This window comes from Sprattus sprattus (assembly GCF_963457725.1).
Source record: "Sprattus sprattus genome assembly, chromosome: 9".
Taxonomy (NCBI): Eukaryota; Metazoa; Chordata; class Actinopteri; order Clupeiformes; family Clupeidae; genus Sprattus; species Sprattus sprattus.
Genome location: NC_137928.1, coordinates 2,000,033 through 2,015,445, shown reverse-complemented (window position 1 = coordinate 2,015,445; position 15,413 = coordinate 2,000,033). Strand labels below are relative to the sequence as shown.

The window sequence follows — 15,413 nt, the reverse complement described above, 5'->3', positions numbered from 1 at the left end:
TTTATCATAGATGTGTGGTTATAGCCTACTTTAATACGGATGGCCTCATAACATAATGTAAATCTTAATCGACAGTGAAGAATATTCATCATACATGACTTTTCCAGGGGTGGGCCTTCCATGTCATGCAGTAGACTTTTTCATTTCTTCGTAACGTCACGTGTATGGAAATGCAACTAAAACGAGTCTTGTCTTCCCCTTTTGAACACGAAGTTGAACTTTTCATCAAAGAAACTCCCAGAAAATACTGTTGGTGAGTATCTCAGCATTGTATTGTAAACGTTTGAATCGATGCTTTAACACATTGGGTTTGATAATATTATCACTGTAACAGGGATTGAAACTCGTGGAAAAGTTTAGGTTAGGCTACTATTGCTCGTCCGTCCTCAACACGATGTCTGTGGCCACCATTTCTCTCGATACAAGAACGGTTGTCATTGTGAATATTTTAACAGATTTGTTTGATTGTGAATCAAGCTTTACGGCTAAAAGCCTTGTATCTACACCCTATCCCTGATAGCAAAAGAACAACCCTTAACATTTTTTTTATAGCCGTTACCAATATGTAACATAAGTTATTACATATACTTATTATATGATAAGTATTTAAATGACCATGTAATTTTTCACCTTACAGTTTTTCTCAATTGTTTTCAGGCATTGAGCGAATCATGGGTCAACTTCATCTAATGCTCACATCTTCTTTGCACAGCAAGAGTCTTCTCTAGCGAATAGGTGAACTATTTCTCATTGCTTCCACACACATTTATTTGAGTTTTAACCAGTTAAAAAAAACAGTTAACAATTCTCAGAGAAAGACACAAAACCAAATTGAAAAATCATGTCAACACATTGCAAAAAAGGGTCAATAGATTGGAGTTGATACCAAGCATGAGGATGAGGACAAGGAAGAGGTTGTGGTAGAGGTAGAGGGGCCCCTGTCAGGGGACGTGGCATTCGTGTAAGATGCTCTAATGAAATTAGGGCAAGAGTCATTGATCCATAGTGAATCATGACCTCTCGATGAGAGAGGCTGGCCAAAAGGTTCTTTCAAACCTGAGCCGTCATACTGTGGCATCAATTGGTTGTATGTTCAGCAATGACAATGAAACTTTGCTGGCCTTTACAGTCAATATAATGTACTGTGTTTCACTGTATTTGCACTCTTGGCAAACAATTTCTATACTTCTACTCTATAAAGTGTGTTGCCACAATACAATGTATACTGTAGTTTCACTAAAGTTATATACAACATATAGGAACGAATTGTTCTAACTTTATTTTTATAGAATTTACAGCCTATTACACTATTTGTACAGAATCAACACACTGGCCCACAGTGGTGGCAGGGGGAGATTGTTCACTGCAGAACAGATTTGACCTTTTTTACTGTATATTGAAACCTGTCATTTTGATTTTTTTACAGAATATGCATGTAATGTGGAAAAAGGACTGCAATAAATATTTTTGTGTCAGAATCTTTTCCATTTTGTACACAGTAGAACAAATGTTACGTAATCAATGGTGTTGACAGATCCTTGTTTAGAATATATTTGATATAGTGTCAGAACTATGATATTTTCCTGTATTCAAATTTTCAGATTTCAAATACTTCTTACAGTATATTCCCTAAGTAAGAGTGCTCAGTACAAAACCCAAATTGTAGTACGCTGTCAGTGGTAAAAGAGGTTGATATTGAAAGCTGTAGTTTGAGTTTTGTTATCCATTTTCAGATTTCAAATACTTCTTACAGTATATTCCCTAAGTAAGAGTGCTCAGTACAAAACCCAAATTGTAGTACGCTGTCAGTGGTAAAAGAGGTTGATATTGAAAGCTGTAGTTTGAGTTTTGTTATCCATTGTTAAATGAGAAAACATACATTTTCAATTGAGCACAAATTGTAGGTTTTAAGGGAAATGTTTGGTTTTGATGGGTGTGTGATACGTTTTTGAGAAGGTGGTGTCATTCTGCAAACATCATATAGTGTTTTGGTCATTTCAGCTTCTGTTCAGGGCTGTGTGAGCTGTTTTGAAAAAGTAAACAGTGATTGGAAAAATGTGCCAAAGCAATTGAGAAAAACTGTAATGTCATGTTCATGCTCCTCCCCAGACATTTTGCAGGAGAGATGCTGATATGTGTGTGCTGGATCCCACGCTGTCTTCATGAGCTTCTGGACCACAGACCTCATGGATCACTAGTACCCTTCACAGCTGTAGGATAAAGGAGAAGACATGATCATCAATCAGTCTCCATGACAACTGTCTCCCAGAGACCCAGACTGCATGAAAGACAGAGGGCTGCTGTATTCTGTCATCAGTAATAGCAGCTATGATAAACACATTCACACATTAGACACACTGCAGCAGAAACTGTAAGGGTGGAGCTAGAAGTCCCAAACCACTGGTCCAGTCAGAACAAGGGAGTGGCGCCTGGCTTGACCATTAGAGATTGCTACACATTCCCTTCATGGTGCTTGTAACCTTTTCCACAGTTATACCTTACTGTTAAACAGTCCCTTACTGGGCTTGAAGCTGTGATCTTGGGCATGGGAGCCTGAGACACACTTAAATGAGATAGTATTATGACTCTTACTGGAGTTAATGTGATGCGAGTTAATGACTGGAGTCATTTCAGAAACATAAGATAGACAGACAAACAGACAGAATGAACAAAAGAAAGAAAGAAACATTGAGGAAAAAATGGTCAAAGGTCACAAACAAACAAACATGATGAGTAAAAGATGACAATTAACCAAAGGATGAGATGAGATGTAAGACAGCCCTGAGCTGTAAGGTGTAAGACAGAAAATGAAAGGGGGAAGAACGAGGGCGAGAGAAGGATGAAAGACGGATGTGCAAAAGCAGAGGACCACAGAGGAAAACAGAGAGAAGTTCTTGCAGTTCCCCGGACAAATTTGTCCAGAATGGGAGATCGTGCCTTCTCCTCGCTGGGAGCTCCCGGAGAACATTAGGGCTTTGGACTCTTCTATCACTTCTTTTAAATCCCACCTCAAAACCCATCTTTTTATATCTGCCTTCTCCTAAAGTCCTGGTTTCTGTTTTTTTTATATTTCTTTTCTGTATTGTTTTTGAATGCACTGTTTTAAATTGCTATCGTGACCCTGTTAAGCACCTTGAGACATCTTTGTATGTGAAAGTGTGCTATACAAATAAAATGCATTTTTTATTATTATTATAGAAGATAGAGAATCTGGGGGATCTAAAATAAAAGACAGGCATCCATGTTGGGTGTCATGTTATAAAGACCTGAGTGAGATGATTAGATATTTACTCACGATAGGTACTCCAGTTTATAGTGGGGGTCCTTCACTAGAGCAGAGAGCTGCTCAACATCTGATGCACTCAGGTTATTGCCCCCCAGGTCTAGCTGTGTGAGACTTGAGGAATGTGAGGTCAGGGCAGAGGCCAGATAGGAACAGCTTTTCTCTGTCAGGTTACAGTCATTCAGCCTGGGAAAAACACCATGATACATCTGAATATTAATCATCAATCCTATATTTCCCCACACACACTCAGGGATTAAAAATAAATAAATAAAAAAACACACACACACACAATCAGGGATACACACACACATACACAAACACACACACACACACACACACACACACACACACACCTCACATGTAGTCTGTATTTACTTTCTCTGGAACCTCGAGTCCCCTACAGTCCTACTTGTCCCACACACTTACACACGAGGGACCAATACTTACGATACATTTCGGTACTAAATAACAAAACACAGACAATACCCATTATTTAGAAGCACCGCAAGTACCGTGAGCGCCAGCTGTTAGAATCGGTGCTGCGCTTCTTCTGGAACTGACGGGGGCAGTATAAGCTTCGGTGTTTCAGTCGAAGTTTTGACATGTTTTTCACATGCAGATCTGCCATTTACTATTGTAAACCATGAAACTAGTGGAGGCGGCCAGGTGTGAAGTGTTGCCAGACTCGAAATGGCGTATCGTAGCATAGGCTCATTTTGGAGGATAATTATCATATCTGGCAACACTGGGAAGGCGGTCGACCAATGAGAGCACTCGCAAAAAGGTGGAATGTAGGGGAGATACCCTTTCCAAAAGACGTAATATTAGTTTGTGAAACACCCAGAGAAACACAAATATCAGACGAGGCTAAATCCGGATGCTTTTGGAATCCATGCCAGACACATTTTTTAGGTCTCGAAAAGAGGACCTGTCTGGTCATTCTACAACATTATGCAAACGATGCTACCGTGCTCTTCAGACCAAGGGAGGTAGTACTTTCAATTTAGCAAATTATCTGAAAGACGGTCATCTGTTTTTGTTTAAAGAACTCAAGGATAGTTCTGATTCATATTACAGTTTTTTACGATCGGATACACACAATTTTGACTGCTTTGTTTTGCTTTTCAATCGCCTCACACAATAAGCACAACCACACACCCAATGAGCAAAAACATCAGATCCATTGCAAAATGAAACACTCTTGTAAAATCTATACACTCATTTAACAAAACCATATTTTGTTACCATATGAAACACACACATTGCATATACTGAATTCTGTTTGTACCACTTACACACTTCTTTTATAAACCTAAAACACTTTTAGCAATACTACTTCTCAGTGATTAGAGTAGTGTAAGTGAAGTACACAAAGAAAGTGAAAATACACAATACAGTAAAAACACTACCCAAGACCAATGCTGATGAAAATATTATTTACGTAATTCTCTCCATATACCCAAATCAGTCAACATGGAGAATCACAACAAAACATGTCCCAGTTTTCATGCTACTTCAGTAGTGTGCATAACACTGTAAGCTCAGCAAATATCAGACAAAGGTGAAAAGATGTTTCCAATACAGGTTACAATTCCATTTACAGTAAAATGTACAGATTTGTCAGTGTCGCCAGTGTTGACTGAGAGACCTGATGGATATTACTGTATTGAAAATGGCATGGTCACCGATAATGTTTGCTTGAAGTTCTCTGAGCCTGATAGCATTACGTATTTGCCAAAAGCATGTTTATGATCTCTATATCTTGTTCTTGCTTGAATATGGGCCTGTCCTCCTTTCAAGTTTACTGTATTTGATACATTTGGTCTTCTTCTTCTTCTTTGAGCACATTTTCCTCCTGCTACAGGTCTTCCTCTTCCTCTACTTCCACCTTGACCTCAGCCTCATGGCATGGCCTCGGCCTCTTCCTCCTTCTCCTCCTCTGTGGATTCCCCCTCTCACCCTCACTCTTCTTCTTTTGATTCCTTCCATTTTGGTTGAAGACAGATTACAGTTACTCATCTGCTGCATTTCTATAGTGCTTAAACCTGTTTGTTGTGTCTACAATTAAGCAATCATGTGTTTGGGCACTTGATGGCTGTGTTTATTTGACCGGCTCATAGGTGTGGTAACTTGACAGAGTGTTTTGGAATTGCAAGGAAGTGACCTCTTGATATACATCTGTGTCTAAAGCATAAAAGTGTGTTTAGTGCTTTGCAAATCACTTGTGTGTATGGTTTCGCAAAAAGTGTGATGTTTAAATGTGCTTATAGTTGTGCAGATCTGAGCCGTTGTTTTGCTCCTTGAGTGAAGGTTTTGATAATTGTGTTACACTTTTGATTTTAGTGTGTATCCGATTGTAAAAAACTGTAACAACATCCAAATAATGCAGTTTTTCAGTTTTTTTTAAATCTGTCATACTGAAATACACGTAACATGATGTTTAAAATGATGGGCACGTGTTACAATGGCATATGTTATGTACGTAGTTTAGGTTAGCTATGCTGTAGTTTTAACGTTAGCCTATAGCCTACCTTGGTAAGAAGGAGATAGAGAGAGAAAGAGAGCATGTATCTTGCAAGTATCATGACTAAACTAGGGAAATTCACAGAATGTCCTAGTTTAATATAGTTACACATAAATATGCAATTGGTTTGATAAAACACGATTACCGAATTTATTGATTTATTTCGATGACATAGACTCCATGTAGCCTATACGACGATTTGCGAGTGACAGCTCGAGTTTCGCCGCAACCACACTGAACATTTAGATTTATTTTGTATTAAATACGTCCTTTAAGAAGCTCAAAACTCATGTTCATCTTGTTAGCTGAATGGCTGCACTGTTATATCCACGGTTTTGTTTTGCACTGTTGTTTTTGCACAGTACCTTTTGAAAAGATGCCTGGAAGTCTGGAATGTGTCTGGGATCACAAGTTGTTGCACTTTAACCATTAATTGCACTTTATTATGTTGTGCTATGCTATATTGCACATGTTTTGTATGTCTTATGACATTTAACTATTTTCACATATTTTAATAAAGAAGTTCATGTTTCAAGTTCAAGTTCATGGAATCTTGGAAAATCCTTTTTTCTATTTTTTACTGTGGTATCGAAAATGGTATCGAGAATTGTGTTATTTTACTGGTATTGGTACCGAATACTGAATTTTTGGTATCATGACACCCACACACACACACACACACACACACACACACACACACACACACACACACACACACACACACACACACACACACACACATTTCAGGACACCAACACACACACACACACAGGAACAAAGAGGAACACCAACACACACTCACTCAGGGATAGAAACACACAGACACACACACACAGGCTCAGGGGTACAACACACACACATACACACACAGACATACAGTATATATACTGTATATGTATACACAGCCTAAGGCCTCATATAACCACCTGAAGCTCACTAAATGAACTAACAACAACATACATCAAATTAATTTAACTAAAAATACCTTCATATTATTCATAGTATTTCACTTACCCCAACACTACACCCCCCCCCCCCCCCCACACACACACAAACACACACACACACAAATACTACATGAAATGATACTTACAATAGTTCCTCCAGTTTGCAGTTTTGATGAGAAAGAGCAGAACATAAGTGTTCCACTCCTGAGTCTCCCAGCAGCTTATTGACCCCCAGGTGCAGCTGTGTGAGACTTGAGGAGTGTGAGGTCAGGGCAGAGGCCAGATAGGAACAGCTCTTCTCTGTCAGGCCACATAGCGTCAGACTGGGAGAAACATCATGATACATCTGAATATTAATCATCAATCCTCTATCCCCCCCACACACTCAGGGATACACACACACACACACACACACACACACACACACACACACACACACACTAAATGATCCTGAAGCTCACCAAAGGAACTAACACCAACATACATACAATACATTTAACTAAAAATACCTTCATAGTATTATTAGTATTTCACTTACGCCCAGACCCCCCCCCCCCCCCCCCCCACCCCCCACACACACACAAACACTACATGAAATGAGGCTTACTGTAGTTTCTCCAGTTTGCAGTTTTGATGAGAAAGAGCAGAACATAAAAGTTCCACTCCTGAGTCTCCCAGCTGCCTATTGTAGCTCAGTGTCAGCAGTGTAAGACTTGAGGAGTGTGAGGTCAGGGCAGAGGCCAGATAGGAGCAGCTCTCCTCTGTCAGGCCACAGTTATACAGCCTGGGAGAAACACCATGATACACCTGAATATTAATCATCAATCCTCTACCCCCCCCCCCCACACACACACTCAGTGATAAACACACACACACACACACAAACACACACACACACACACACACACACACACACACACACACACACACACACACACACACACACACAAACACACATTCTAAATGCTCCTGAAGCTCACTCAGCTTTTTATCATCCGTTTCGCCGTATCGCGCTCACCATTCACTCAAACGTATCAATAGCCTACTACACAGTTTGCGAGGCCAAAAAGGACGTTAATCTATTTGTTTTTTTTAAAACAACGCGTTTTTTTAACAATGCATTAAACGCTCGATAAAACAATTGACGGCGTTAAAATGGGTTTGCATTAACGCTGTTAATAACGCGTTAAACTGACAGCACTAATAAAAATACCTTCACAGTAGGGGTGTAAAAAATAACCGATACGTATCGATATCCGTTTTTAGCATGTAAGATACGACTACATTGATGTGTGAAGTTCTGTATCGGTTTTATTAAATTTCACGAACTGGTCTTTGCCCGATTTAAAAGTTATGAATCGGTTCACAAGCGTTCACAAGCGTTTGTCCCTCCGCTTTTAAACACAAAACACTTGCTGGCCTGTTGCATTTGATATCAGTCAGAACAATGACAGCCTGCCAGCACGCATAGCATAAACCAATCAGGCTGTATTCTCAGTGTTAACGCCAAGACCTGGGCCCTGTTCGGCGTAGAACTGAAGCTAAGTTAATCAATTGTCATTTTAGCACGTCAGGTTTAGCTCGCTAAATGAGAACAGGCTATGCCGGTCTACCGACGGGTTATCCGCGTCTTAATCATGAAGCTAATGTCCCACAGGGTAAACTGATCAGCTAAGTTGCGCGTGCACGTCCTGCTTTAAAAGGTAGGAAAGGACGATCACCAAAACCATGATTTTTTTAATGGTACAATAGTCTAAACTCAAAGAAAAAGACTATTGTTTTTTTCCGCTAAGGCAGGAGATGACCATGAATGCGTTATGAAATTTCAAGACCATGATCATGGCAAAATTCAACACTTCCGCCGCTGCAAAAGCATTACAAGAAACTGTCTATGGGGTGTCTAGTGGGTGAAGTTGCACATGATTTCCAATCGGGTTGGTCTGTTAAATATCTTACATTATGATTTCGACAGGAAATTGCTGACTTTATTGCCAGTGAAGATGCCAGACTTGTGTGCAGCCTATGGATGCTCTATTGAACATTCTATGTGAATGAGAACCCGTGGGATCACCGTTATTTTATTATATCAGTAATATTGCTTTTATAAAGGTGATAATAAAAGTATACATTTATCTCCTGTTGCCATTCTGTATGCTGAGTTATAGTAGCCTTGATATTGATTTTACATAAATAGCTTGTGCATGTGTCTATTTATTGCACCTATCTGTTTTGTTCATATAAAAACCCATCTATCTATAAATCCAGGAATCTGTGTGTGTGTGTCAGTCTGTCCGTCTAGGGCGTATCTCCCTGACGGTAGTTATAGTTTATAGACGGTAGTTATAGTTTATAGTTTAGACAGCAACTTTGACATCTATATTCAACTGCATCCACTACATAATCTCAAACTTTATTTGTTACCTACCGTTCTATGTAAATGAGAACCCATGGGATCACCATTATTTTATTATATCAGTAATATTGCTTTTATAAAGGTGATAATAAAAGTATACATTTATCTCCTGTTGCCATTCTGTATGCTGAGTTATAGTAGCCTTGATATTGATTTTACATAAATAGCTTGTGCATGTGTCTATTTATTGCACCTATCTGTTTTGTTCATATAAAAACCCATCTATCTATAAATCCAGGAATCTGTGTGTGTGTGTCAGTCTGTCAGTCTAGGGCGTATCTCCCTGACGGTAGTTACGTCAGTTATGAGATTTCGCATGTAGCTTACGCATGTCATGAACCTGTGCATCCTTGATTTTGAAGATTTTTGAAATCATAGTTCGCGAGATATTTCTATTTTACCGTTTCCCGTAGGCACTAATGGGTTATCGTTTCCCGTAGCACCGACATGACGTCACAAATGACGTCACAAACAATATTAGCGGTATTAAAACTATCCTGCCTTCACTCAAAGTTCAGAATAGCGTTGGATACGATAAGGAGTTCCGCATTCAAATTCTTCTTGGTGAACAGATACAGACTTTTGCTCAGGTAATCTTAAGACAGTGATTGATTTTATCTATTTGTTTATATAAGCTTCTTTATATTCAGTTTCAAAGTAATGTCTACAGTTGTACAGTCATCTAACAGACAGGGAATATTAATCCACGCGTAATCCAAACGCAAACGATTTGCATATGCCATGAATAAGTGCTGTAATCACAGTTACATTTCAACCAAGCTAATGAAATGAGTTTGCCAAGTTCTAAGTCAAATAAGTGCAGAAATGTACTGTAAAAATACGCTATACTAATAAACAATATGAATATTTTGATAAGCCTCGGAGGCTTTCAGATTGTCCATTGCTTTCCCATCTGTTGCTATGGAGTCCACGAAATACGTGCAAATCTCGCTGTAAATTATGTTGAGCACACGTCGTCATGTTATCCTCCCAGTCCTGCACTGAATTCGGGTGGGGGATAGAAACACCATCTCCAGTCAGAGTATTTAAACTGTGTTCCCATTGTAAGGACATATTTAGTCTGAGAATGGGCTGTCAAAGCTAGCATCATCGAAGTCATACAGTAGCCTACAGTTCAGTAGGCTACATACATTCAATAAAATGAACCTACATTTGAGTCCAACTGCATGACCATTCTTACCCTACACTTACCCTTACAATAAAGAAGTGATCCTATTTCAACCATAACTTCATTTTAAATAATTTCTTTCTTTATGACATTTAGTTTATAGTTTAGACAGCAACTTTGACATCTATATTCAACTGGTTGGGATGGGTATATTCAACTGCAGGTTGGGATGTCTGACTTAGTGTTTTCAATAATTGAACGGCATCGACTTGAAACGCATCGCATCACAATGAATCGAAACGTACTGAATCGTTTTTTATCAACATGCATCTTTTCCTGTATCATATCGTGCCCATGTATCGAGATACGAATCGAATTGCTTTTGTCATGAGAGGTTTACACCCCTACTCCATAGTATTATAAGTATTCCACTTACCCACACTACCCCCCCCCCCCCCCCACACACACACATAAATAGATAAATAGTACATGAAATGATGCTTACTGTAGTTCCTTCAGTTTGCAGTTTTGATGAGAAAGAGCAGAACATAAAAGTTCCACTCCTGAGTCTCCCAGCAGCCTATTGTAGCTCAGGTTCAGCTGTGTGAGACTTGAGGAGTGTGAGGTCAGGGCAGAGGCCAGATAGGAACAGCTCTTCTCTGTCAGGTTACAGCTACCCAGCCTGGGAGAAACATCATGATACACCTGAATATTAATCACCAATCCTCACACCCCCACACACACAGGCACAGAGACCGACACAGACAAACAGACACACACACAGCCAAACACACACACACACACACACACACACACACACACACACACACACACACACACACACACACACACACACACACACACACACACACACACACACACACACACACACACACATACGGTACACACTAAATGCTCCTGAAGTTCACCAAAGGAACTAACACCAACATACATACAATTAATTTAACTAAAAATGCCTTCATAGTATTATTAATATATCACTTACCCACACATCCCCCCGCTCCACAAACACACAAATACTACAAGAAATTATGCTTACTTTAGTTTCTCCAGTTTGCAGTTTTGATGAGAAAGAGCAGAACATAAAAGACCCCCCCCGACCCCCCCCCACACACACACACCAACAAACGCACACGCAGGCGAACAAGCTCACACACACACACACTCAGGGATACACATACAAACTGATAAACACACACACACTGACACACACACACACACACACACACACACTGTGATGTCAGGACAGAGGCCAGATAGGAAAGCAGCTGCCTCCCAGGTATGAGGATGCTGAAGACTCTAGAGATGCTCTCTCTATTCCATGGCAGTGATGCAGAAAAGCAGTTAGTTATAGTCTATATATATTTTCTCTATTAAATGTATGGCTAGCCTAGCTCTGTTTGTGCTTGCTTTGTGAAATGCTGCCTGCTCTTCGCTGTCATCAGACTCTTGCTATGTAATCACCAATGAGCGTGAGCGATACAGGCCAAAGCTTACGTTACGTGTACATAGCAACCCAAAAAATTATACAGATCGTACTCAGACAGATCTACGCCACTAACGTTACTGCTCGTTAGCTATCGATAGTTTTGTACTGTTTTGGAATCAGCCTCCGTGTTTCATGTTGCAGCCTGAAATAATTCCTGTTTATAAGACAACATTTGACGTAAGTTTTGTTAATTTAGCTGCATGATTTGTTGCTGTTATTCTTTTCAATCGGCTCAGGCACCGAAAGGAAGCACCGAAATCTGCGTTGCTTTTCGGTCCGGGTAGGTACCGGTTGTATTGGAACCGGTGCCATATTGGAACCAGTTATCGGTACCCAACCCTAGTCCTACAGGGTTCAGGGGTTAGTGGTGGTGTGTTGCTGCCCTATAAGGCCACTCAATGGCCACTCTTTGTGATGATGTGCTGTCTACTGACAACCAGGGAACTCCATCTAACCTTCTCTCTCTCACACACACACACACACACACACACTCTCTCTCTCTCACACAGTATTTTACCGAGCTGATGTGGATGTTGTGACCACTTGCCAGCTTTTCACGCACACACAACGTAGTCCATCAATCCATATTCTACTGTTGGTAGGGAGACTGATCAGGAGTGTCCGCTCTTCTCACTCAGGTGAGTAGAAATGTTGTTCATAGACATAGTTTATTTACCATATTGATGATGTGCCGTCTACTGAAAAACTTGCTGAGAAATCTCTTACACAAATGCCCCCCTCCCCGCATTTTTAAGTTCAGAGGATTTTTTTCTGAAATGGTTCAACTAGCATGAATGACAAGTAAAATAACTGTATTTCACTCACACAGACACACACACACACACACACACACACACACACACACACACACACACACAAACACAGTGTTTTACTCACTTAGCTGAATTGGAAGATGTGACAACTGGCACCAGCTTCTGCAGAACTTCATCTGGAGTGAGGAGTTCAGTCAGATCTTTCTCAGGTGTCTTTATGTACTTATGTAGGTCAAACTCATCCAGCTGCTCTTCTGATATCTTAAACTCAAATCTCTTAGTCTTCCACTCTCCTGGTAAGAGCATGTCCACATATAGAGTTCCTGAGATCCTGTCAATGACCTCCACTACAGCATGGTGATTCAGCTCATTCAGACAGTAGAACAGGTTGATCTTTCTGTCTGAAGTATCCTGATCTCTGATCTTCTGTTTGGCAAACCTGGCTGTTTGCTCTGAGCTCTGTGATTGGCTTCTTGTCTGGGGCAGTAGGTGTCTTAAGAGATTCTGATTGGACTCCAGGGAGAGGCCCAGAAGGAAGCGGAGGAAAAGGTCCAGGTGTCCGTTCTTACTCTGTAAGGCCAGATCCACTGCAGTCTTGTGTAGGTCATGAAGTGTTGCAGCTCTGAACAGAGCAGAGAGCTGAAAGGTTTGCTGCTGGTCTGACATGTTTCTCTCTCTGTAGCTGAAGCACAGGAACACGTATAGTGCTGCAAGAAACTCCTGAATGCTCAAATGCACAAAGCTGAAAACCTTCCCCTCGTACAGCCCAGCCTCCTCTCTGAAGATCTGAGTACACACTCCTGAGTACACCGATGCTTCTGTGACATCAATGCCACACTCACTCACGTCTGCCTCATAGAAGATCAGATGGCCCTTCTCCAGCTGTTGGAAAGCCAGTTTCCCCAGTTTGAAAATCATCTCTTTGTCTCTCTCTTTTCTCTCTGTGTACTTTTCATTTTTTATGCTTGTCTGAATGATCAGGAAGTGTGTGTACATTTGAGTCAAAGTCCTTGGCATTTCTAATTTCTCTGATGTTCTCTCGACAACAGTGGCAGTAATCGAGGAGAAGACTGGAATGTGGCACATGATGTAGAGGCTCCTGGATGACTTTAGGTGTGTGATAGTTCTGCTGGACAGTTTCTCGTCACTGATTTTCTTCCTGAAGTACTCATCTTTCTGTGGGTCGCTGAATCCCCTTATTTCTGTCACCTGGTCCACATACTCAGGTGGGATCTGATTGGCTGCTGCTGGTCGGGTGGTGATCCAGAGGAGAGCAGAGGGTAGCAGATTCCCCTTGATGAGGTTTGTCAGCAGCACGTCCACTGAGGCTGGCTCTGTCACATCACAACACCTTGGGGTGGAGTCGAAATCTAGAGGAAGTCGACACTCATCCAGACCATCAAAGATGAACATGACTCTTGAATTGGTGAAGATTGCTTGATTGTCTATTCCTGAGAAAAAGTGCTGAATAAGCTCCACCAGACTGAGTTTTTTCTCCTTCATCAGGTTCAGCTCTCGGAAAGGAAGTGGAAATATGAAGTGGACATCCTGATTGGCTTTGTCTTCAGCCCAGTCAAGAATGAACTTCTGCACAGAGACTGTTTTTCCAATGCCAGCCACTCCCTTTGTCAGCACTGTTCTGATGGGTTTGTCTTGTCCAGATAAGGGTTTAAAGATGTCACTGCAGTTGATTGGTCTGCCTTGTGCTGCTTCTCTCCAGGATGCTCTCTCTATCTGTCTGACCTCATGTTCATCATTGACCTCTCCTCCTCCCCCCTCTGTGATGTAGAGCTCTGTGTAGATCTTACTGAGGGGTGTGGGGTTTCCCTGATTTGTGATTGCCTCAGTCAGACACTGATACCTCTTCTGAAGATGGGATTTGTGGATCTTCTGCATTTCCACATTTACTGTACCGGGTTGGTATCTGTGTGTGAAAACAAGAACAAATATGAAATAACTTGTTTGCTGTAATATCACTTCAGTGTCAGCACACCACTATCAATCAAGCAGAAATGTAGTCTATATAACTGCCACTCTGTCTGAAGAGTTTCCCCCTAATGTAGTCTATATAACTGCCACTCTGTCTGAAGAGTTTCCCCCTAATGTAGTCTATATAACTGCCACTCTGTCTGAAGAGTTTCCCCCTAATGTAGTCTATATAACTGCCACTCTGTCTGAAGAGTTTCCTCCTAATGTAGTTTATATAACTGCCACTCTGTCTGAAGAGTTTCCCCCTAATGTAGTCTATATAACTGCCACTCTGTCTGAAGAGTTTCCCCCTAATGTAATCTATATAACTGTCACTCTGTCTGAAGAGTTTTATATAAACTACCCTCAGCACTGTGTCCCCCTAATGCTCTTCTCTCATGTGATTGCTGATGAATTGACTTGCTTCATATTTCCTCTGCAGTCGTTCTCTCTCACTCTCACTACATTTCAGCTTTGTGCTTGTCGCTCCAGATTATTGTTATGTCACTTTACTGACAGAAATGCACACACAACTACACACACACACATGATGTGCAAATGTATATGAATGTTATATATTCATCATGGGTCTTTAAATGTGCACAAATGTAACATATTCATTTCTGGTCTTGAATAGATCCTTCTGATATGGTCAGTAGTCTGATCGTGGTTTCATTGTGAAGGACCTGCCATAGCTGTGTAGTTAGACTAGTCCCACTGTAACCTCTGCCTGGGTGAATACTATTTAAGGGGATTGGCTGCTGGTAGCAAATGCATAGCAATGGGGCTTCAGGTACAAAGTCTTAAAGAGTGGGGATCCTGTCTAATTAATGTTTACTATATTTTATATTTCAAGATCTAAT

The 15,413-nt window shown here is 40.7% G+C and overlaps 1 protein-coding gene across 1 annotated transcript; it reads right to left on the bottom strand.

The window, feature by feature from the left end:
• Window positions 1-2,313: 2,313 nt before the first annotated feature.
• LOC308369955 (protein NLRC3-like) lies at window positions 2,314-14,478 on the bottom strand (the record flags this gene model as incomplete). Its single annotated transcript, XM_080844516.1, has 5 exons — window positions 2,314-2,326; window positions 3,296-3,387; window positions 7,421-7,541; window positions 10,805-10,981; window positions 12,707-14,478. The coding sequence occupies 5 exons, from the start codon at window positions 14,476-14,478 to the stop codon at window positions 2,314-2,316; spliced, it is 2,175 nt and encodes a 724-aa protein (XP_080700642.1).
• Between the last annotated feature and the right edge of the window lie 935 nt (window positions 14,479-15,413).